At 34.4% G+C, this 25,785-nt stretch overlaps 1 protein-coding gene across 1 annotated transcript in view; it reads left to right on the top strand.

Moving 5' to 3' along the window:
- Nucleotides 1-25,785, top strand: part of LOC134726048 (serine/threonine-protein kinase SMG1-like) — a 132,952-nt gene that overhangs the window by 31,459 nt on the left and 75,708 nt on the right. Inside the window, exons 21-38 of the mRNA XM_063590433.1 lie at nucleotides 2,022-2,121; nucleotides 3,170-3,368; nucleotides 4,023-4,135; nucleotides 5,392-5,556; nucleotides 6,093-6,247; nucleotides 6,806-7,004; nucleotides 10,478-10,617; nucleotides 11,326-11,523; nucleotides 13,383-13,542; nucleotides 15,195-15,321; nucleotides 16,634-17,197; nucleotides 19,246-19,405; nucleotides 20,187-20,247; nucleotides 20,437-20,529; nucleotides 21,087-21,278; nucleotides 21,540-21,672; nucleotides 22,320-22,493; nucleotides 24,423-24,573. Coding sequence (XP_063446503.1) covers nucleotides 2,022-2,121; nucleotides 3,170-3,368; nucleotides 4,023-4,135; nucleotides 5,392-5,556; nucleotides 6,093-6,247; nucleotides 6,806-7,004; nucleotides 10,478-10,617; nucleotides 11,326-11,523; nucleotides 13,383-13,542; nucleotides 15,195-15,321; nucleotides 16,634-17,197; nucleotides 19,246-19,405; nucleotides 20,187-20,247; nucleotides 20,437-20,529; nucleotides 21,087-21,278; nucleotides 21,540-21,672; nucleotides 22,320-22,493; nucleotides 24,423-24,573 — 3,084 coding nt within the window. The remainder of the gene's footprint in view (nucleotides 1-2,021; nucleotides 2,122-3,169; nucleotides 3,369-4,022; nucleotides 4,136-5,391; nucleotides 5,557-6,092; nucleotides 6,248-6,805; nucleotides 7,005-10,477; nucleotides 10,618-11,325; nucleotides 11,524-13,382; nucleotides 13,543-15,194; nucleotides 15,322-16,633; nucleotides 17,198-19,245; nucleotides 19,406-20,186; nucleotides 20,248-20,436; nucleotides 20,530-21,086; nucleotides 21,279-21,539; nucleotides 21,673-22,319; nucleotides 22,494-24,422; nucleotides 24,574-25,785) is intronic.

Raw genomic sequence — 25,785 nt, 5'->3', positions numbered from 1 at the left:
AAGTCACCTGCTAAGTAAGTCTTAAGATAATGTCATCAACAAGATCCCAACCATGTCATTCTGTTCTCACAGCTTCAAGCAGGTCTTGGCATATCTCCTACAGAAGTCACCTCCTAAGTAAGTCTTAAGATAATGTCATCAACAAGACCCCTACCATGTCATTCCATTCTCACAGCTTCAAGCAGGTCATGGCATATCTCCTACAGAAGTCACCTGCTAAGTAAGTCTTAAGATAATGTCATCAACAAGATCCCAACCATGTCATTCTGTTCTCACAGCTTCAAGCAGGTCATGGTATATCTCCTACAGAAGTCACCTCCTAAGTAAGTCTTAAGATAATGTCATCAACAAGATCCCTACAATGTCATTCCATTCTCACAGCTTCAAGCAGGTCATGGCATATCTCCTACAGAAGTCACCTCCTAAGTAAGTCTTAAGATAATGTCATCAATAAGATCCCTACCATGTCATTCCATTCTCACAGCTTCAAGCAGGTCATGGCATATCTCCTACAGAAGTCACCTCCTAAGTAAGTCTTAAGATAATGTCATCAACAAGATCCCTACCATGTCATTCCATTCTCACAGCTTCAAGCAGGTCATGGCATATCTCCTACAGAAGTCACCTGCTAAGTAAGTCTTAAGATAATGTCATCAACAAGATCCTAACCATGTCATTCAATTCTCACAGCTTCAAGCAGGTCATGGCATATCTCCTACAGAAGTCACCTCCTAAGTAAGTCTTAAGATAATGTCATCAATAAGATCCCTACCATGTCATTCCATTCTCACAGCTTCAAGCAGGTCATGTCATATCTCCTACAGAAGTCACCTCCTAAGTAAGTCTTAAGATAATGTCATCAACAAGATCCCTACCATGTCATTCCATTCTCACAGCTTCAAGCAGGTCATGGCATATCTCCTACAAAAGTCACCTCCTAAGTAAGTCTTAAGATAATGTCATCAACAAGATCCTAACCATGTCATTCCATTCTCACAGCTTCAAGCAGGTCATGGCATATCTCCTACAAAAGTCACCTCCTAAGTAAGTCTTAAGATAATGTCATCAATAAGATCCCTACCATGTCATTCCATTCTCACAGCTTCAAGCAGGTCATGGCATATCTCCTACAGAAGTCACCTCCTAAGTAAGTCTTAAGATAATGTCATCAACAAGATCCCTACCATGTCATTCCATTCTCACAGCTTCAAGCAGGTCATGGCATATCTCCTACAGAAGTCACCTCCTAAGTAAGTCTTAAGATAATGTCATCAATAAGATCCCTACCATGTCATTCCATTCTAACAGCTTCAAGCAGGTCATGGCATATCTCCTACAGAAGTCACCTCCTAAGTAAGTCTTAAGATAATGTCATCAACAAGATCCCAACCATGTCATTCCATTCTCACAGCTTCAAGCAGGTCATGGCATATCTCCTACAGAAGTCACCTCCTAAGTAAGTCTTAAGATAATGTCATCAATAAGATCCCAACCATGTCATTCTGTTCTCACAGCTTCAAGCAGGTCATGGCATATCTCCTACAGAAGTCACCTGCTGAGTAAGTCTTAAGATAATGTCATCAATAAGATCCTAACCATGTCATTCCATTCTCACAGCTTCAAGCAGGTCATGGCATATCTCCTACAGAAGTCACCTCCTAAGTAAGTCTTAAGATAATGTCATCAACAAGACCCCTACCATGTCATTCCATTCTCACAGCTTCAAGCAGGTCATGGCATATCTCCTACAGAAGTCACCTCCTAAGTAAGTCTTAAGAGTTCTTATACATAAATAAAATGAAATTTAAGGGTGATATATCATTCATGAAATATATGTTTATCTGGTTTATAAGGCAATTACCAAAAACTGAATATGATAAAAAATAATACGTTTTTTCATTCTATATGAATATACTTTTTGGATCATTAAGAGTTTATTGTTTCCTACGTTCATCAATATACAAGAGGAGTATATTGATAAACACTATAAAACCAATATAATATAAACATTCTTTTTGTAGCCAAACAGGAAAATGGAGTTGGTTGGAAGCTATGTTTTATTCCTGTCAACATGAGAATAAAGACATAAAGTCAGACGATCCATTCAAGATTTCAGACTATGTAAGTATTTGCACATCCCACTTGGGCACATTGGAGTCTAATTAAATATGCAAAAAAGTATTTTCATTGTTGTCCTTGCTTAATGATATTGAAATAAAATACCTAAAATAGTTGAAAAATTTGTAGAATTTAACAAAATTATCTCCTATACTGTGAATTCATTATTTTTCATTGGATACCATTTTTCATGGCTTTCTTTGGTACAGGATAACCACCAAATTATATGGTCATCAAATAACAAATTTTCAATAGGCTTGTATATATGCAGACTTAAGCAAAACCACGAAAAATAAATATCCATGAACGTGCAAGTTTTCCTTAATCCACAAAAAATTGGTACCAACTAAAATAGATGAATCCACAGTATTACACCTTTTCAATATCTGTTTGTAATACAGATCTATATAGAGATGCATGAAGAATCAATTTAACATCTCTCTACTCTTCCTCTTACATGTCTGTCTAATAGAAATTAATGTTGGGGTTTTTTACTCATACAAAGGAGTAGGTTCAGTAAGACTACTTTTTGGCCCCAAAATATAGCAGTTTTAGAAAATTGTGAAAATGTAATCGTTAAGATATTTATTGAAAAGTAGAATGCTCCTGCTACATAAATATGGGCTGTTTTTGACAATACAATGCACATATATCTGGTACTAGCATCATTAAGTCATGCTAAATTACTAAAATCTTCACAATTTTAGCATTTTAGTTAAAATTTAGACGGTTTCCGTCTTAATGAAAGTGGCCACATTCATGTTCATTCATATTATTGAAATGTAAGTTGTATTTGATAATAATACATAATATATATAAAGGTTGAGGATAAACATGGATGCGGCCATTTTCATTTTTGACAATAACCATCTGAAAAGATGAACTTGAAAAATCGGCCCTAACAGGCAGGACCTACTCCTTTAAGCCTGTGTTAATAATTTAAATAAAACTCTCACATTTGAAATGATGTATAGTTTCAGCAATATATTGAAAATGGTATTATTTATCACTTTTACATTTTAAACAGTAAAGTATGACTTTTTTCACATAGGTGGACAGTAACGAGGCCATGCTGTGGTTCTGGGCTACATGGGAAACGGCCCAGTACTGTGTTCTGAACAGACTACGGACCCCATTAGGGAAGGCCCAGGATACGTTTACTTCTATAGAAACTGTTCTGAAGACTCTGGCTATAGAATCACAACGTCAGGAAGACGATGACAAACAATCTAAATCTGAGGAAACTAAAGGTAAACAACAACTGCTGTATTTTAAAGGTACACAACAACTGCTCTGTAATCTTTAAGCTCTTATTTGGCTAGTGTTGCTATTGTCATCCTATAAACTGTTGTATTATCTGACCTTGACCTTATTTTCATGGTTCATTGGTCAATGTTTAATTTTCATTGTTAATTTTGTTTGTTAGATACTATAAGCAATATGTCAACTATATTTAATTCATAGATTGTTTGTAAGGTGTACATAGATATAAGAAGATGTTGTATAAGTGCCAATGAAACAACTCTCCATCCAAGTCACAATTTATAAAAGTAAACCATTATAAGTCAAAGTACTGTCTTCAACTCAGATCCTTGACTCACACTAAACAGCAAGTTATAAGTGGCCCCAAAAATTACTAGTGTAAAACAGGAAAACCAACGGTCTAATCTTTATAAAAACAAGAAACACTTATGACCCACATCAACAAACCACAACTACTGAACATCAGATTCCTGTCTGTGTGATGATCTTTGAAAGGCACACAAATGTTTTATAAATTTTGAAAAGTTCAAAAATCTTTAACAAATGTAAGATGTCAAAAAAGAGGAATTCTGATGAAATTATATGAATCCAGAATTCATCTGGAATTTGAATTCGATTAACACTGGTTATTTTTTTATTAGGAAATGGAGAGCATTACAGAATTCAGCTTATTCTACAGTTTATGGAACAGTTAGAAAAACTTTTATATAATGCATATGAAGGTTGTGCTGTGGCCATGCCTATGCCACCAAAGGTAACTGTTTTACATTTTGCCAATGCCACTTAGCTATTTTTATGTGCCCGCCGTAGTGGCGAGGGCATTAAGTTTTACCCTTTTCTGTATGTATGTACATCCTTCAGCCCTTAAGTTCCATAATTGGTTTCAGTTCTCTAACTTTATTTTGCCTCAACCAAATGTTATGAAGCCTATACACAAATGCTTATTACTAAAGAAAAACACAGATCAAGTTTGAATTTGAGTAGCCTCACTTTTACCATACTAGAGTTATGCCCCTTTCCATTCCCTTACTTTAGTTTTCCTCAACCAAATATTATGAAACTTAAATCCAATGCTGATTACCAGAAAACACTGATCAAGTTTGAATTTGGGTTGTGTCACTTTTACCATTCTAGAGTTATGTCCCTTTACAAATGGAAAAATTGCTGAATTTTTTGTTTCTGTTCTCTTACTTTAGTTTGCTTCAACCAAATGTTTTAAAACTTATACACAAAGCTTATTACCTGAAAACACAGATCTAGTTTGAATTTTAGTAGCCTCACTTTATTATGCCCCACCTACAATAGTAGAGGGGCATTATGTTTTCTGGTCTGTGCGTCCGTTCGTCTGTCTGTCCCGCTTCAGGTTAAAGTTTTTGGTCAAGGTAGTTTATGATGAAGCTGAAGTCCAATCATCTTGAAACTTAGTACACATGTTCCTTATGATATGATCTTTCTAATTTTAAAGCAAAATTAGTCTTTTGACCCCAATTTCACGGTCCATTGAACATAGAAAACCAAAGTGTGAGTTTCAGGTTTGAGTTTTTGGTCAAGGTAGTTTTTGATGATGTTGAAGTCCAATCAACTTGAAACTTAGTACACATGTTCCCTATGATATGTACTTTGGAAACATTCTTGTTTTATACTGTTATATAATTATGCCCCTTTACAAATGGATAAATTGCCAATTAATTTGTTTATGTTCTCTAACTTTAGTTTGCCTCCAGGAGATGTTATTAAAATTATACACAATGGGTATTACCACTAAACACAAATGGGCAGTGTCACTTTTACTGTTAGTGAGTTATGTCCCTTTATAATCTTTTATACATCAATGGCATCTTCTGTGTCCCATGGACACATTCCTGATTTATTTACATTTATGCTTTATATCTAGTATATGTTGGATGAAGAACATTTAAATGAGATGTGATATGTGATCCATAAAACCAGGAGTGTATACAAAAGAACTACTTCTACATTATTGTTATTTTATCTTATTTTTTTCCTCAGGCTGTGAGGACGTTCTTTAGAATCAATAAAGGAACCTGCTTGGAATGGTTGTCCAGGATTCGTAGCCACATTATTAAGATAGCCTTACATACTGGCTTCACCGGTGTGGCTGTTAGACAGGCACATGAACTACTGAGGGACATGAAGGAAAACGGCAATACACAGGTATGAACAGTCTATTAAATCAGTAAATCAATATACAAATAAATCCAGTTGCTTAAATTAGAAATCCACACAGATATATCTGATCTCATTACCCAAGAGTTTATCAACCTGTTTAATCAAAGTCTATCAAATATCAATGTCTGCGTGATATATTATTCCAGTATCATTTACCCCATATTTTTCTCCTTTATTTTGTCTTGGAATCCCCATCATCTATTTGGGAGAGATATATTTGATGTAAAATTTCATCTATTCGAGAGGGAATAACTTGATGTTAAAACTCATCACAAGAGAGGGAACTGCCTTATACAAAAATTCTTCGACTGTGGATTCATTATTATTTGTTAGTTACCAATTTCCATTTTCTTTTGGTACATTTGAACCACGAATTCAAATGTTCAACTAATTACAAATTTTCTATAGGCTTTGTATGCAGATATTGTCAAAACCACTAACTGAAATATCCTCAAAAATTGATATCCATGAAAATAAATAAATCCACAGTACTTATTCTGTGTTTAATATTTTCATTATAGAGTACAGAGTTTGAACAAACCGTGTTATATCTTGTGAAAGGTTTGCTGGACCTAAAGCAGCCTGATGCTCTAATGGGAGTCTACAGTTGGTGTAGGGATGTCATGGGGAAAAAACTTCTTTGGATCAAAGCTTTAGTGGAGAAAGCTGCTGGCAGGTAATATGCCTTTTCTAAATAATCTTTTTTATGACGTTTGCTACAATTAAACATTCTGATTTATCTAAAGTAAGGATGCTTCAAAATTAATTGTTGCATGGGAACGGAAGGTACATAGATTGAATTATTGTAGGTGATTACATTTTTAGCTCACCTGGCCCACATGGCCAAGTGAGCTTTTCCCATTTCTTGGTTTCCGTCATTGTTTATCTTTATAAAAAACTTGGCCACATTCATCATTAGGATATCTTGTTTAAAAAGTTGGTCAGATGGCAGACAGGGCTTAAAATTGAACAAATGGTAGATGGCAGACAGGGCTTAAAATATAACAAATGTGTAAAAAATGTGACAAAAAGAGACCTAGAATAGTCAAAAAGTATAATATGGACAAAAACAGGCTATCTCTTGATTACCTAAGTAAATGCTTATCTAAGAAGGAAAAAAAAACAAATTTCATGTAGTCAATTTATATACATCATCCTGTGCTATTTATATCCTAGACATTATCCTAATGTTATATTGTGTACGTGTACAGTATAGAACATGTTTCTGTTACAGATATGAGAATGCAGGAAAGGAATTAAAGAGTTCAGTGAAAGCTTTGTTAAATACAGACCAAGACGATATGGATGTAGATGGCAAGCCAGATACTGTTATACCACAGAAAATCAAGGGTATACTCAGTAAACACAATACAACACCAGTACAACAGGAGACACATCTTCCCATTGTCAGACTAAATTTTATTGTAAATCAGGTAGGTTATATACTGAGTAAACACAATACAACACCAGTACAACAGGAGACACATCTACCCATTGTTAGACTGAATTTTATTGTGAATCAGGTAGGTTATATACTGAGTAAATACCATACAACACCAGTACAACAGGAGACACATCTACCCATTGTTAGACTGAATTTTATTGTGAATCAGGTAGGTTATATACTGAGTAAATACAATACAACACCAGTACAACAGGAGACACATCTACTCATTGTCAGACTTAATTTTATTGTGAATAAGGTAGATTATATACTGAGTAAACACAATACAACACCAGTACAACAGGAGACACATCTACCCATTGTCAGACTGAATTTTATTGTGAATCAGGTAGGTTATATACTGAGTAAACACTATACAACACCACTACAACAGTAGACACATCTACCCATTGTCAGACTGAATTTTATTGTGAATCAGGTAGGTTATATACTGAGTAAACACAATACAACACCAGTACAACAGGAGACACATCTACCCATTGTCAGACTGAATTTTATTGTGAATCAGGTAGGTTATATACTGAGTAAACACAATACAACACCAGTACAACAGGAGACACATCTACCCATTGTCAGACTGAATTTTATTGTGAATCAGGTAGGTTATATACTGAGTAAACACAATACAACACCAGTACAACAGGAGACACATCTACCCATTGTCAGACTGAATTTTATTGTGAATCAGGTAGGTTATATACTGAGTAAACACAATACAACACCAGTACAACAGGAGACACATCTACCCATTGTCAGACTTAATTTTATTGTGAATCAGGTAGGTTATATACTGAGTAAACACAATATAACACCAGTACAACAGGAGACACATCTACCCATTGTTAGACTGAATTTTATTGTCAATCAGGTAGGTTATATACTGAGTAAACACAATACAACACCAGTACAACAGGAGACACATCTACCCATTGTCAGACTGAATTTTATTGTGAATCAGGTAGGTTATATACTCAGTAACACAATACAACACCAGTACAACAGGAGACACATCTGCCCATTGTTAGACTGAATTTTATTGTGAATCAGGTAGGTTATATACTGAGTAAACACAATACAACACCAGTACAACAGGAGACACATCTACCCATTGTTAGACTGAATTTTATTGTGAATCAGGTAGGTTATATACTGAGTAACACAATACAACACCAGTACAACAGGAGACACATCTGCCCATTGTTAGACTGAATTTTATTGTGAATCAGGTAGGTTATATACTGAGTAAATACAATACAACACCAGTACAACAGGAGACACATCTGCCTATTGTTAGACTGAATTTTATTGTGAATCAGGTAGGTTATATACTGAGTAAACACAATACAACACCAGTACAACAGGAGACACATCTACCCATTGTCAATAAAATTGAGAATGGAAATGGGGAATGTGTCAAAGAGACAACAACCCTACAAAATAAAAAAACAACAGCAGAAGGTCACCAACAGGTCTGCAATGTAGCGAGAAATTCCCGCACCCGAAGGCGTCCTTTAGCTGGCCCCTAGACTCATATATACTAGTTCAGTGATAATGAACGCCATACTAATTTCCAAATTGTACACAAGAAACTAAAATTAAAATAATACAAGACTAACAAAGGCCAGAGGCTCCTGACTTGGGACAGGCGCAAAAATGCGGCGGGGTTAAACATGTTTGTGAGATCTCAACCCTCCCCCTATACCTCTAACCAATGTAGAAAAGTAAAAGCATAACAATACGCACATTAAAATTCAGTTCAAGAGAAGTCCGAGTCTGATGTCAGAAGATGTAACCAAAGAAAATAAACAAAATGACAATAATACACAAATAACAACAGACTACTAGCAGTTAACTGACATGCCAGCTCCAGACTTCAATTAAATTGACTGAAAGATTATGATTTCATCATATGAACATCAGGCACAATCCTTCCCGTTAGGGGTTTAGTATCATACCATCATAACATATATGAAAAGAACATAACCCGTGTCATGCCAACAACTGTTTTAAGAATTCAGAATTCAGACTGAATTTTATTGTGAATCAGGTAGGTTATATACTGAGTAAACACAATACAACACCAGTACAACAGGAGACACATCTACCCATTGTTAGACTGAATTTTATTGTGAATCAGGTAGGTTATATACTCAGTAAACACAATACAACACCAGTACAACAGGAGACACATCTACCCATTGTCAGACTGAATTTTATTGTGAATCAGGTAGGTTATATACTGAGTAAACACAATACAACACCAGTACAACAGGAGACACATCTACCCATTGTCAGACTGAATTTTATTGTGAATCAGGTAGGTTATATACTCAGTAAACACAATACAACACCAGTACAACAGGAGACACATCTACCCATTGTTAGACTGAATTTTATTGTGAATCAGGTAGGTTATATACTGAGTAAACACAATACAACACCAGTACAACAGGAGACACATCTACCCATTGTTAGACTGAATTTTATTGTCAATCAGGTAGGTTATATACTGAGTAAACACTATACAACACCAGTACAACAGGAGACACATCTACCCATTGTTAGACTGAATTTTATTGTGAATCAGGTAGGTTATATACTGAGTAAACACAATACAACACCAGTACAACAGGAGACACATCTACCCATTGTTAGACTGAATTTTATTGTCAATCAGGTAGGTTATATACTGAGTAAACACTATACAACACCAGTACAACAGGAGACACATCCACCCATTGTTAGACTGAATTTTATTGTGAATCAGGTAGGTTATATACTGAGTAAACACAATACAACACCAGTACAACAGGAGACACATCTACCCATTGTTAGACTGAATTTTATTGTCAATCAGGTAGGTTATATACTGAGTAAACACTATACAACACCAGTACAACAGGAGACACATCTACCCATTGTTAGACTGAATTTTATTGTGAATCAGGTAGGTTATATACTGAGTAAACACAATACAACACCAGTACAACAGGAGACACATCTACCCATTGTTAGACTGAATTTTATTGTCAATCAGGTAGGTTATATACTGAGTAAACACTATACAACACCAGTACAACAGGAGACACATCTACCCATTGTTAGACTGAATTTTATTGTGAATCAGGTAGGTTATATACTGAGTAAACACAATACAACACCAGTACAACAGGAGACACATCTACCCATTGTTAGACTGAATTTTATTGTGAATCAGGTAGGTTATATACTGAGTAAACACAATACAACACCAGTACAACAGGAGACACATCTACCCATTGTTAGACTGAATTTTATTGTGAATCAGGTAGGTTATATACTCAGTAAACACAATACAACACCAGTACAACAGGAGACACATCTACCCATTGTTAGACTGAATTTTATTGTGAATCAGGTAGGTAATATACTCAGTAATACATTAAAACTTTATGTTGACAGGTTGTAGAGTGTTATCAGTCCCTGGGAGATTGGAAGTCAGTTATGGAGTGGCAGGAATCTGTAATGGAGTATCGTCAGGATACATCTTTTATATCATTACAAACAGCCTTTAATACAGATATTGATATAAACTATGTCAGGTAAGTAATAATTTATTTTGTCTTAGGGCTATTCAAGAAAAAAATGTATGGGGGGGTTGGAAGGCAGTTTTTGTCAGCACCAGCCACCCAGACAATTGTAATTGATAATTATAGATCATTGTAGTGTGAAAAGTTGCTCTGATACCCATCATCCATGTATTATTAATACAACGTGCCTTCCAACCAACCCCCATACATTTTTTTCTGGAATAGCCCTTATGAGATACTAAGATTTTAACAGAAATGTCATTTTCAGGAGGGTATTTGCAAAATTTAGTGAAAAAATGTAAAATATGTTGCCTATCAACCAATCAAAATAAAGAATACTTTTATAGTTCTAATTTATTCATGTATATCATTTTTGTGGCATCCCAAAGAAGTTGTCGGTGCCATATAGTTTTACCCTAGTCCATAATTCAATCATTCCTTAATACTGTCATTCCGCAACAAACCATTATACGGTTAATTTTTGTCGAAATTATGGGCTTTGATAAATTGTTTAAAATCACAGTTATACAGACTTTATTTCTATACGCATCCAGATTTTGAGCTGATTTTTTATATGTGAGACTACCATCATGTTTGTGTCCACATGTGTTATTGAAATTGCCGATTTTTCAACCTTTTGAGATAGGGCCATTCGTGTCTCTTTGACACATCTAGTTCTGAAGAACATTTGTAGAGTTCTTACATGATTTCTATTGACAGAGCCTTGTCAGAGTTTGATTTGAACAACATTTCTGGTGTTAAAGAGAATATGGAGTTAGTTCCAGGAGGATCTCTAAATGATGTGACTAAACAGGAACTACATGTAGGAGAAATATGGGGAACCAGTCAGAAACTTGATCTGGTTTACCAACACTATGTCAAAGTAGCAGCTGCTATCATTGATCAGAAACAAATCAGGTAGGTATCAGTAGAAACTTCCTCCATCTGTGAGAACATCAGAAACAAATCAAGTAGGTATCAGTAGAAACTTCCTCAATCTGTGAGAACATCAGAAACAAATCAAGTAAGTATCAGTAGAAACTTCCTCCATCTGTGAGAACATCAGAAACAAATCAAGTAGGTATCAGTAGAAACTTCCTCCATCTGTGAGAACATCAGAAACAAATCAAGTAGGTATCAGTAGAAACTTCCTCCATCTGTGAGAACATCAGAAACAAATCAAGTAGGTATCAGTAGAAACTTCCTCCATCTGTGAGAACATCAGAAACAAATCAAGTAGGTATCAGTAGAAACTTCCTCCATCAGTGAGAACAATAACTTTGTTTTCAATATTTATCAATGTTACATAAGATTAATTATTAGAAACAGATCAATATAAAAAAGAAGATGTGGTATTATTGCCAATGAGACAACTATCCACAAAAGACCAAAATGACACAAACATTAACAACTACAGGTAACCGTAAGGCCTTCAACAATGAGCAAAGCCCATACCGCATAGTCAGCTATAAAAGGCCCCGATAAGACATTGTAAAACAATTTAAACGAGAAACTAACAGCCTTATTTATGTAAAAAAATGAACGAAAAACAAATATGTGACACATAAACAAACGACAACCACTGAATTACAGGCTCCTGACTTCGGATGGGCACATACATAAATAATGTGGCGGGGTTAAACATGTTAGCAGGATCCCAACCCTCCCCCTAACCTGGGACAGTGGTATAACAGTACAACATAAGAAAGCAAGACTTAAGTTTGTGAAGTATTTTGTTCACTAACAGTGACCATGTTCATCCACAAATCAATCCAAAGAGAGAAGTTTAAAAACATATTGTAAGACTAGCAGTAGTCACTGTTCCAGGAAATATAGCAATGAGTACCATTCAGAACTATCGTGTTCCAGGAAAGATAGCAATGAGTACCATTCAGAACTATCGTGTTCCAGGAAAGATAGCAATGAGTACCATTCAGAACTATCGTGTTCCAGGAAAGATAGCAATGAGTACCATTCAGAACTATCGTGTTCCAGGAAAGATAGCAATGAGTACCATTCAGAACTATCGTGTTCCAGGAAAGATAGCAATGAGTACCATTCAGAACTATTGTTTTCCAGGAAAGATAGCAATCAGTACCATTCAGAACTATCGTGTTCCAGGAAAGATAGCAATCAGTACCATTCAGAACTATTGTGTTCCAGGAAAGATAGCAATGAGTACCATTCAGAACTATCGTGTTCCAGGAAAGATAGCAATGAGTACCATTCAGAACTATTGTTTTCCAGGAAAGATAGCAATGAGTACCATTCAGAACTATCGTGTTCCAGGAAAGATAGCAATGAGTACCATTCAGAACTATCGTGTTCCAGGAAAGATAGCAATGAGTACCATTCAGAACTATCGTGTTCCAGGAAAGATAGCAATGAGTACCATTCAGAACTTTAAGATATGTTACTGCCATGTGAATAAGGGGTCCTCATGGTCAAATGTTTTTTTTATACAGATAATAAAATTGAAATGTAGTAAATGAAAATCAATATAAAAATAAGAACAATATTATAGATAAGACTTCAGACAAGTTAAGAAATTAGGCCTTTCTAAATTGTCAAATGCTTTAACAGAGTGTCAGATAAAATTTTTTTATCACAAAACAAGTGAAAATGCAAATGAAAATATTTTTACCATATATATAAACCTTTTATTTTAGACCTGAGTTTGTCAAGAGTCTGTTACAAAGTGAGAAGATTATTGAGGACTTACTCAGAGTTAGCTCCTTTGAATGGCCTCTTCTGTATATATAAACCTTTTATTTTAGACCTGAGTTTGTCAAGAGTCTGTTACAAAGTGAGAAGATTATTGAGGACTTACTGCGAGTTAGCTCCTTTGAATGGCCTCTTCTGTCATCACAGAAAATACTTACAGAACTGTACACTATATTCTGTTTGAGAAGACAACTAGAGGATAAAACAAAAAAGGTATCTAATAACAAACATTCTACAATCCCTCTCAATTCCTCTAGCCCCTGTAAGTATAAAAAATCATTCTAGAAATGTACACAATATTGTATTTGAAAAGATGAGAATAAAGGTAGGAAGGTATCCCTCTAGATTTTCTATTATCACATGAAGCAATTCTACTTTGCACACTATGTCTGCCTAGATAATAATGAGACTAATCCAGAAAGTAGACTAATCCAGAAAGTTCTATAAGTTAGGAAGGTATCCCTCTAGATATTCTATTATCACAAACAATTCTACTTTGCACACTATGTCTGCCTAGATAATAATGAGACTAATCCAGAAAGTTCTACAAGTTAGGAAGGTATCCCTCTAGATTTTCTATTGTCACAAACAATTCTACATTGCACACTATGTCTGCCTAGATATTAATGAGACTAATCCAGAAAGTAGACTAATCCAGAAAGTTCTATAAGTTAGGAAGGTATCCCTCTAGATTTTCTATTATCACAAACAATTCTACTTTGCACACTATGTCTGCCTAGATATTAATGAGACTAATCCAGAAAGTTCTATAAGTTAGGAAGGTATCCCTCTAGATTTTCTATTATCACAAACAATTCTACTTTGCACACTATGTCTGCCTAGATAATAATGAGACTAATCCAGAAAGTAGACTAATCCAGAAAGTTCTATAAGTTAGGAAGGTATCCCTCTAGATTTTCTATTATCACAAACAATTCTACTTTGCACACTATGTCTGCCTAGATAATAATGAGACTAATCCAGAAAGTAGACTAATCCAGAAAGTTCTATAAGTTAGGAAGGTATCCCTCTAGATTTTCTATTATCACAAACAATTCTACTTTGCACACTATGTCTGCCTAGATAATAATGAGACTAATCCAGAAAGTAGACTATTCCAGAAAGTTCTATAAGTTAGGAAGGTATCCCTCTAGATTTTCTATTATCACAAACAATTCTACTTTGCACACTATGTCTGCCTAGATAATAATGAGACTAATCCAGAAAGTAGACTAATCCAGAAAGTTCTATAAGTTAGGAAGGTATCCCTCTAGATTTTCTATTATCACAAACAATTCTACTTTGCACACTATGTCTGCCTAGATATTAATGAGACTAATCCAGAAAGTTCTATAAGTTAGAAAGGTATCCCTCTAGATTTTCTATTATCACAAACAATTCTACTTTGCACACTATGTCTGCCTAGATAATAATGAGACTAATCCAGAAAGTAGACTATTCCAGAAAGTTCTATAAGTTAGGAAGGTATCCCTCTAGATTTTCTATTATCACAAACAATTCTACTTTGCACACTATGTCTGCCTAGATATTAATGAGACTAATCCAGAAAGTTCTATAAGTTAGGAAGGTATCCCTCTAGATTTTCTATTATCACAAACAATTCTACTTTGCACACTATGTCTGCCTAGATATTAATGAGACTAATCCAGAAAGTTCTATAAGTTAGGAAGGTATCCCTCTAGATTTTCTATTATCACAAACAATTCTACTTTGCACACTATGTCTGCCTAGATATTAATGAGACTAATCCAGAAAGTTCTATAACTATTCACCTATTCTCCTTTGAGTAGTCAACTCCAGTATTGAACCATTCAATGTTATATTTATTCCTGTTTATTTTCTAGCCCATCCTGTTGCCAATAAGTGGTGATTTCATCTTGGACAAGGATGAACATGATGTCAGCACATTCTTACAAGTCCAGAGATTTGTTAATATACAACAACATCTACCTGGGATAGATAAAAAATCTAGTAAGTTATCAATACAAATGTTATATTAGATATTAACCCTTTATAAAACTTATACATTATATTTTTTCAGTTGAGATCAACTACAAATTTTGGGTCACATCACTTTTTACCATTTTTAACCGTATTTTTGTGACAAAAATGTCGGTTATTGATTTGGGGATGTACGGCTGGCGGGCGGGCGGCAATCAAATGTTGTCTGTGCATTAACTCATGAACCGTTCAACCAAAGCTTTTAAAATTTTAATATGTTGTTACTGACAACTAAATGAAGGTCAAGTTCAATAATGGCGATTTTGACTTTTACCGTTCAGGAGTTATGGTTCTTGAAAGATTGAAAAATGGAGTTTCCAGTCGTGTCCGTGCATTTACGCATGAACTGTTCTACCAAAGCTTCCCAAATTTTAATATGTTGTTACCGATGACAAAATGGAGGTCAAGTTCAATAATGACGATTTTGACTTTTACGGTTCAGGAGTTATGGTTCTTGAAAGATTGAAAAATGGAGTTTCCAGTCGTGTCCGTGCATTTACGCATGAACTGTTCTACCAAAGCTTCCCAAATTTTAATATATTGTTACTGATGACAAAATGGAGGTCAACTTCAATAATGACGATTTTGACTTTTACCGTTCAGGAGTTATGGTTCTTGAAAGATTGAAAAATGGTGTTTCCAGTCGTGTCCCTGCATTTTCTCATAAACCATTCAACCAAAGCTTTTGAAATTTTTATATGTTGTTACTGATGACAAAATAGAGGTCAAGTTCAATAATGACGATTTTGACTTTTACTGTTCAGGAGTTATGGTTCTTGAAAGATCGTAAAATGGTGTTTCCATTCACATTGTTGCATTTACTAATGAACCATTCAATGTAAGCTTTTCAAATTTTAATATGTTGATACTGACTACAAAATGGAGGTCAAATTTGATATTGACAATTTTCACGTTCAGCATTCATCAGTTATGGTTCTTGTGATATTGCCAGGACACAAATAAATGTTAATAAATCCGGTTTGCTGTCATTGTGACAGCCTCTTGTTCAGTTATGTCCCTTTATAACTTAATATGATATGCAAGCTGGACCATCATCTGTGTCCCATTGACACATTCCCCATTTATCTAATTGTATATTATATGAATTTGAATGGTTTTTTTAATGTTTACATACTTTGCTAAGCATGACTTTCAATAAAAAAATGTATACATATACATATAAAGCCTAATGTTTTTTTAATGTTTACATACTTTGCTAAGCATGACTTTCAATAAAAAATGTCTACATATACATATAAAGCCTAATGATTTTTTTCTTCAGATTTGATTGGTCAACAACTGAAGCTACAGCTAGGAATATCTAACTTGGCCAGGAAACAGGAAAACTATATCTTAGCAGAGAAACTTCTTCTACAACAAATTAATCTGCTCTCTGATGGAGGATCAGAAAATGGCCGTCAAGTAAAACAAGATGCAATACTAACGTCTTTGACTAGACTCAGGGGAAGTAACTCCAGTATAAATCAACTTGATGTGTTACGTGTTGAACGCACAGCAGCAAAATTACTCCAAGCTACTGGACAATTGAAGGATGGAATTGACATCATTAGTAATAGCATAGTCGGCCATGTTTGTTCTGACCTTCGCAAAGATGTCAAGGACAAAAGTTTATTATTACAATGTAATGAATTGAGTGCTAGGTCACTTCTAACAATTGTTAAATGGCTACAGATAGAACATAAGAACTTGTCTTCATTGACAAGTCAGTTAAGAATAGAAGGAGGAGATAGTTCTGTGTTATCCCACAATATACAACTCTTACTGGAGGTGGAGACAAGAGGTAGCAGGCAGAAGTTAGGGATAGTGTTAGAGGATGCAGATCATGGTAAGTAATAGGGAAAGAGATATATTTGAAGTAGAGGCTACTTGTAGCAGAAAATATGGATAGATTTGTTTGATGTAGAAAAAGTTATTTATTGATACTGTTAGAATATACAGATCATTGTACATTTTGATGAAACATAGGTCACGAGAGGTAAAATGATTGAGTAAAAGGATCAACCTTAATCAGAAAATGAATGAGAGCACAGGGCTTCCAAAATGGTCATATATTCCGGTCATTTGTATAATGTCCGGTAAAAGACCGGCTGGGAAAAACGGTCATATACTTTTTAGTGTTCAAGGCTTTTTCGGTCATTTTAATATAATTCACGATCTTTTTGACCCACATTTTGCCTTTAACAGCCATACATTTCCAGTCATAAAAGTGACATGTTGATTAATTACTATCAAAACAACCCTTACTTCAATACTTTCTAATTTTAATCAAGGCTAATTAGTTGTTGGACAGCTGAAAACTATACCTGTTCAGGTGACAGGTAAACTACTTTCAGTACCGGACTTCCTATAAATTAATCAGTCCATTCACAATTACTTTCGTACATTTCAGCGGTTTGTATCTAATTGATTTAGTCCAAAAGATCAAATTTATAATAAATACATTTATAAACTTGATTTGATGAAACATTTAAAAAGGTTTTACATGAAAAAATCGTCAGAACTACGTTGTATGAACAAGAACATGTGTGCGCATGTGCACAGGTGGGAAATTCAATTATGCATCCTACATTTCTTCAAAATTCTAAAACTATCATTGATACCTGTACCTAACGTTCATTTCAAGTATTTTGTTGAAGAAATAACGTGGAAATAGCTTCTTCGCTCAGTCGTGCTATGTAAACGTACACGGATTTTACGTATCCCTTTATGGTCCATGTTTTACCATTGTCAAGTCAACATCCGGTTTTGTGACTTTAAAAACAAAAATAAAGTTCTAGACAACGTCAATTTAAACAAATAAAGAGTCTAATGCAGATATGAACACACTGGTGTGTACACTTTGAATGATGCAATGCCAATTTTAACAGTTTATGTCAGAACATCAAATTCATATCAAAGTAAATTTCAATATCGTTTTTAATCTAAATTTATGTCATTCATTGGGATGGCCATCTGATTACCATAATTGCCTTTTGTGACTTTAATAGTCTTGGGGATTAAAATTCGGAACAGATATAAAATGTCCGGCTGGCTCAGAAAAATTTTGGAAGCCCTGTGAGAGCATGTTTGAGTTGGATGTCAGATCTCTGGTGTTTCACACAATGGAAGGGAAGCTGAAAAAAGCCATTATATTGTCTGGTCTGTAAATATGTCTCATATTTTATTTGTCTTTCCTTATTATTATATCAGGTCAAACATTTTGGTCAGTATTTGTCATGAAGTTGAGAGCATATAAAAAAATGTTTTTTCTGCCTCAATATTTATCTTTAATTTTTGCAATTTCAAGCTGCCTTTAGTAGGTTATTTAGTTTAGCCTGTTGCAATGTGAGGTCATTAATTTTCAAAATCCTCTCTTTCACTCCCCTCCAAATGGTTATTCCCTCCCTATTACACAAAAGGGAAGACTGACAGGGTTAGTGATCTGCTAAAGAAGGTGAGGTCAAGGTTAGTGATCTGCTATAGAATGTGAGGTCAGGGTTGGTGATCTGCTTTAGAAGGTGAGGTCAAGGTGGGTAATCTGCTATATAATGTGAGGTCATGCTTGGTGATCAGCTATAGAATGTGTGGTCAAGGTGGGTGATCTGCTTTAGAAGGTGAGGTCAAGGTGGGTGCTCTGCTATAGAATGTGAGGTCAAGGTTGGTGATCTGCTATAGAATGTGAGGTCAAGGTGGGTGATCTGCTATAGAAGGTGTGGTCAAGGTTAGTGATCTGCTATAGAAGGTGAGGTCAAGGTTAGTGATCTGCTATAGAATGTGAGGTCAAGGTGGGTGATCTGCTATAGAATGTGAGGTCAAGGTTGGTGATCTGCTTTAGAAGGTGAGGTCAGGAAATCATACATTTAAGGTTTTAATCAACTTTTTATGACATTTCAGATCTGAAGATTGGTGACAATCCTATATTGTCCCATAGTGACAGGGTGATAGGTCAGATTTTACATCTCAGCACAATGGAATGTCCAACTCTGAGTAAATCATGGTTCACACTAGCTGGATGGTGTTACAAGTGGGGAAGAAAGTCTGTGGATAATGCAAGGTTTGTCAAAATGCACCCAATCATCTGTTACAGTTATTATTTTAGTACAAGCTACATAAGACTAAAATAAAGATAAGAATATGTGCTATGATTACCAATGAGACATTTCTCAACAAAAGACCAATATTTTATTATAAGACTTATCTTATATTGCTGTGAAGGGCTGTGCAAAGCAAAAATTGTATGAACTTGACCTACATTAGATGCATGAATAACTCTTCCTCCTTAATATCCTTGCTAGATAAGCTATAAGTATAAAATAGATGTACCAGAGTTGTGAAGGAGTCATGACAACCTACATATGACCTTGACCTACATAAGATGCATGAATAACTCTTCCTCCTTAATATCCTTGCTAGATAAGCTATAAGTATTAAATAGATGTACCACAGTTGTGAAGGAGTCATGATGACCTACATATGACCTTGACCTACAATTTATGTATGAATACTATTAATTCAGAAATTATTGCGAGGTTTTTACTATTGCGAACGCTGTAAACAGTAAATGCAAAAATTTAAACTCTCATATTGAAATGTTTTATATGAATTGAACAGGATTTTTTTCAAAATTGAAAAAAAAACAAAATCGCGTTTAAATCTAAAAAGACAAAATCACAATAATAAATGAACTTAATAATTTCTAAATTTACAGTAACTCTTATTCTGTAAGATCCTTTTGGGTTTCTACAAGTTTAAGAACAGTTATACCACAGTTAAGCTACAACTATTAGAACAGTTATACAACAGTTGACTGTCATTAAGTCCATTGTTTATTTCAGCCATGGAAGTGTAGAATTACTTACAGATGAAAAAGCAGAAATTTTGTTCCTTTTACCAAAGGTAAGATACCAATATAAATGAGTAATAAGAATACCCCATACATTGATTAGATATATAATGTCAGAGTTCTGCAACATTTTCTTCAGTTATTAATTTATGAAAGTCCATATAATATTTAGCAACAATAGATTTTGTCATTTGTATAATATAGTTTAACAGCTTTCAAACCAAAGTATGATTTCTTTGTAGGGTACCAGTAATGAAGAGACAGGGAAGGTTCTGAGCGTGCTCAGTCAGATCCATACTTCATTCAGTAGTGAAGAAGATATCAGTGAAGACCAGGTAGGATGATTTAATTGTGATATTTTATACGCCCAATAATAGACAGGACTTATTGTATGCTGATGTCCATCCATCTCTTCAAAATACTATTAAATCGTTAGTTTAGTTTAAACATATTTATTTATAGTGGATTGGGAAACAAGTTTTGCAACTTATATTAATCCCTTTCCACTTTGCAGGTGCCAGTGCTGCCTTGTAGCGGCATTAGCCTACTCTTTTTCGAAATCTACAAGGGTGTCTTTAACGTGCAAGAGATATGGCTCTCTCTTAACACGGGTCAGCCATTTATCGTCCCCTTCCGACGGACTATCATCGTTTCCTCAAGACCATACTCGCAAATGGTGTCAAGGGAGAGCCGAAAATTGAGTTCCAGAAATCTTCCTCCCAAACGGGAATCGAACCAGGAACCTTTGTGTTAGTAGTCATTGACCATATCAGTAGAACTGTTGTTCTTTATACAGTTTTTGGAGATTTTAATTTTTTAATACTTGGGTATCACGACTTTTCCTTTGACTGATGATATAAAAGTTTGTATTTATTGTTTACCATCTTTACAGAATGAATGTGATGAAGGTGCAGAGACAACCAGAAGACAATTGTTGTCCTGTTGTTTATCATTACAAATAGCCAGTGAGGACTGTATTGACAAGTTACTGAGTGTATGGAAAAGAGTAGTTCATAGAGTGTACCACTACTACCAACTGTCAGCCAAGGCCTACTTCACTTACCTTCAACTCAATGGAGGAGAGGTAACTAATGACTTATAGTACATTGTTCTCAATCCAGTCATTTATTCTTAATTGGTTGATTCCATGTTTTTTGGGATATAATGTATATTCATTGATTACACAAACATTTGATTAAAGCCATAGCAAGAAATTGTGCAATATAGTTTTCCAGTTTTGCTTTGGTGTGTACAGAAAATTGACATTCTGTTTTTTAAAAGTGTTGATTCATAGATTGTTGTTCAATTCTTGATAGATTTATATTTTGTGTTGTATATTTAACAGAAGACTCAGAGTGATGAAGATGGTAATGTAATAGGTACACTCCGATTATTACGGTTACTGGTCAAACATGCCTGGGAACTGAGGAATGTCCTGGAGCCTGGTCTGGCTAGCACACCTACAGCACCATGGAAAGGTAAAGTATTATAAATGTACACTTAGGTTGCCATGTTTACAGGTTGTGTATGCCTAGGAACTGAGAAATGTCCTTTAGCTAGGACTGACTGTGTATGCTTACTACATCAACACTATACTGTGAAATATGATAAGAAGTATTCAAAGCTTACTACATCAACACTATTCTGTGAAATAGGATAAGAAGTATTCAAAGGCTGAAAATCTCAACAGGAAAGTTTGAAATAGCATCATTGAATAGATAACAGCAAAAATAGTAAATGTTAATCTGAAACTTATATATTTCACGAAATTATTCCACTGCTGTCTCCTAACTAAGTTGACCATATTTATATGATAGACAGAGTGTTTCTAACTTACTTTGGGATAAATAATAGTTATAAGATATGTAGCCGATATGTCAAATTTGGATCTTCCCTTCTAAAAATATATCAAAAACATTAGAAAATCTCAAAAAATAAATCTGCCAGGTCAGCTAGAAAGGTGTAAATTAGAAAATAACTTGGTTAACAGTATTTTTGTAATTAAGGAACTATTCCTTAATTATTTTCCAGACTTAGTCACACTGAGTTATTTAGTAGAGTGTTTCTGACTTATTGTATATCACACCATTCTATTTCTGTTACTGTATGATAATTTGTATTGCAGGAATTATTCCTCAGTTGTTTTCCCGACTAAGTCACCCAGAGTTGTATGTTAGACAGAGTGTTTCTGACTTGTTGTGTAGAGTAGCCCATGATGCTCCACATTTAATTGTTTATCCTGCTGTGGTTGGTTCATCTTCATTTAATAAATCTGACAGCAAAGATTCAGGAAGAGAAGGTAAATACCCTCAATATAATTCCATTTTCATCTAATTTGATACATTTTGTTGATGGTACAAAGAAATTGTCCCACTATGATAGTTAATTTATTATGAGTGAAATATGTACTTTTGTTGGTAAAAATAAAACATGAATCATTTAAATATTTTATTCTTAAATGTATTAAAGACAGTTTCATCAGAAAACATATCTTTGTATCCACCACTGTCAAACTGTATGCATGTAAAGCATAATTTGTTATGTTGAAAGACTGCTGAGTTTTAATTTTACCAACTGCTCTGTGTATCAACACTTGTCAAACTGTAAATATGTAAAACTGTATTTGGTAATATTAAAAGACTAAATTTAAAGACTATTGAGTACATATCTAATAAACACCTCTCTGTGTTCACACTTGTCAAATGTTAACTGCATATATATACAGAGTAGTTTGGTATATTTAAAGACTACTGAGTACATATCTAAAAGACATCTCTTTGTGTCCACACTTGTCAAATGTTGACTATATGTATATACAGAGTATTTTGGTATATTGGAAGACTAATGGGTACACATCTCATAGACATCTCTTTGTGTCCACACTTGTCAAATGTTGACTATATGTATATACAGAGTATTTTGGTATATTGGAAGACTAATGAGAACATATCTAATATACATCTCTTTGTGTCAACACTTGTCAAATGATAACTATATGTTTATACAGAGTATTTTGGTATATTGGAAGACTAATGAGTACATATCTAATAAACATCTCTTTGTGTCCACACTTGTCAAATGTTAACTGTATGTATATACAGAGTAGTTTGGTATATTGGAAGACTAATGAGTACATATCTAATATACATCTCTTTGTGTCAACACTTGTCAAATGTTAACTAAATGTATATACAGAGTAGTTTGGTACATTGAAAGTCTAATTAGTACATATCTAATAGACATCTCTTTGTGTCCACACTTGTCAAATGTTAACTATATGTATATACAGAGTATTTTGGTATATTGGAAGACTAATTATACCCCCGCTTTACCTCTGTCTGTCCGTCAGTCCATCCTTCCGTCCGTCCGTCAGTCAGTCAGTCCGTCCCATGAATATTTTTCGTCGCATTTTTCTCAGGAACTACAATACTAGGATTTCTGAGATTTGGTTTCAGTGTTTATCTAAGTCAGCTATACCGTGTGATGCGTTTTCAGATCGATCACTTGACAACTTCCTGTTAACCGAACACTTGTATGATTTTACACATGATAGCCAAGTTGAAAATTTTCGTCACACTTTTCTCAGGAACTACAATACAAGGATTTCTGAAATTTGGTTTCAGGATTTATATAAGTCAGCTATGCCGTGTGATGCGTTTTCAGATTGATCACTTGACAACTTCCTGTTTATCGAACACTTGCATACTTTTACACTATTTATATTATCCACTTGCGGCGGGGATATCATCAGTGAGCAGAAGCTCGCAGTTTCACTTGTTATTACATATCTTATAGACATCTCTTTGTGTCCACACTTGTAAAATGTTAACTATATGTATATACAGAGTATTTTGGTATATTGGAAGACTAATGAGTACATATCTAATAGACATCTCTTTGTGTCCACACTTGTCAAATGTTGACTATGTATATACAGAGTATTTTGGTATATTTAAAGACTTCTGAGTACATATCTAATATACATCCTTTTGTGTCCATACTTGTCAAATGTTAAATGCATGTATATACAGAGTGTTTTGGTATATTGGAAGACTTCTTAGTTACTTTCTAACAATCATTTCTACGTGTCCACACTTTTCAAACTATGTCTGTCAAACAGTACCTTGTTATATATGTTAAGACTACTGAGAAACCCTTCAACAGATGTCTCTGTGTGTCTACACTTGTAAATTGTATGTATATAAACTTTATTTTTGTTATATTTAAGGACTTCTGAGTAACTATCTAACAGAACAACTGGATGAGAATTCTGATGATTGTAACTCTCAGGAAGATGAAGATATAGAGGATCCCTCTAGTAAAATGTTACAGGGCTGTCTAATGTCTATAGTAGAAATATTGTCTTATAACAATCCAAAGTTAGTACATCAACAACTTCCTTTAGTTATTCATATCACCTCTTTTCATGTGATCTCGCAATTTCACAAAGCATAGGAGTTTAGTGGTTTCCAAGTTATTCAAAAAGAAATCCAAATATTCATGCATTTTTGCAATCTGATAAAAGACAGCTCCTTTGTCCATGCATTGCTTGCAAGGATCTCTAAAATGTTTTGTACTTTAAATCAGACCAAAACTATAGCCAGTAAAAAAGCTAAAGATCAACAATCAGATTTAATAACCATTTTAATAAAAATTTCAAAAATAAACCACTTTACAAAATAATTATTTAGATACAGTATTATAACAATACTTAATATATTAAGGGCTGTTCCATAAAATTACACATGGGACCCAGGGATGACATTTCCAAATCTCATCTATAGGTGGGTGTCGTCTTTGTTTTTGCATAGTTGAGTTGTAAATGATTACCTCATTTTTAAAGGGCCTTCCTTGGGTATCATAAGTGCTTTAAAGGAACTGCCTTAATTCTTATACTGTGAAATAACTTTTATTCGTTGGGTATCAATATTAGTGGTTTTCTTGGATGGCTTTATCCACGAATTTAAATATCCAACAAAAGATAACAAATTTTGTCCAAATCAAGCCAGGGAAAGATCTTAAGGTCAAGTTACAGTAAATGGGCTATGTCACAGATTTCAGTAAAATTTGGCATACAACTCTGGCTCGATGAACTTCAACTGAAAATCGAAAAAATAATGCATTTATCTCAATTATCATTTGAAATATTACTGATTGAATTCTTACAAAATGGGTGAACATTTGTATAGAAAGCACATAAAATCGGCGAAAAACCTTCTAAAATTTGTCTTGAAATCGCCAAATCTCTTATTCTACTCCATAGATTTTTCTTAAAAAACTATATGTTGTTGATACATAAATTTACGTTATAATGATGAAAAATACAGATAGGGTCACCGACTTCGTTTTTACGGTATAGATCATTCAAAGTTGCGTTCTATGTGAAAAAATCTAACAAAACGTCGAAATAATCGTAACGTTATCGTGCTGAGGGCCGAAAAATATTCATTTTTGACGTTTTTCTCTACAAACAAGGTTACAAATTGAGTATTAGACAAAAAACGAAGTCGGTGACCCTATGATTATTTTATATCATTAAAACAGAAATTTATGTGTCAACAATATATAGTTTTTTAAGAAAAATCTATGGA

The sequence above is a fragment of the Mytilus trossulus genome, chromosome 7, assembly GCF_036588685.1.
Source record: "Mytilus trossulus isolate FHL-02 chromosome 7, PNRI_Mtr1.1.1.hap1, whole genome shotgun sequence".
NCBI classification, from domain to species: domain Eukaryota; kingdom Metazoa; phylum Mollusca; class Bivalvia; order Mytilida; family Mytilidae; genus Mytilus; species Mytilus trossulus.
This window is presented reverse-complemented; position numbering and strand designations above follow the sequence as displayed.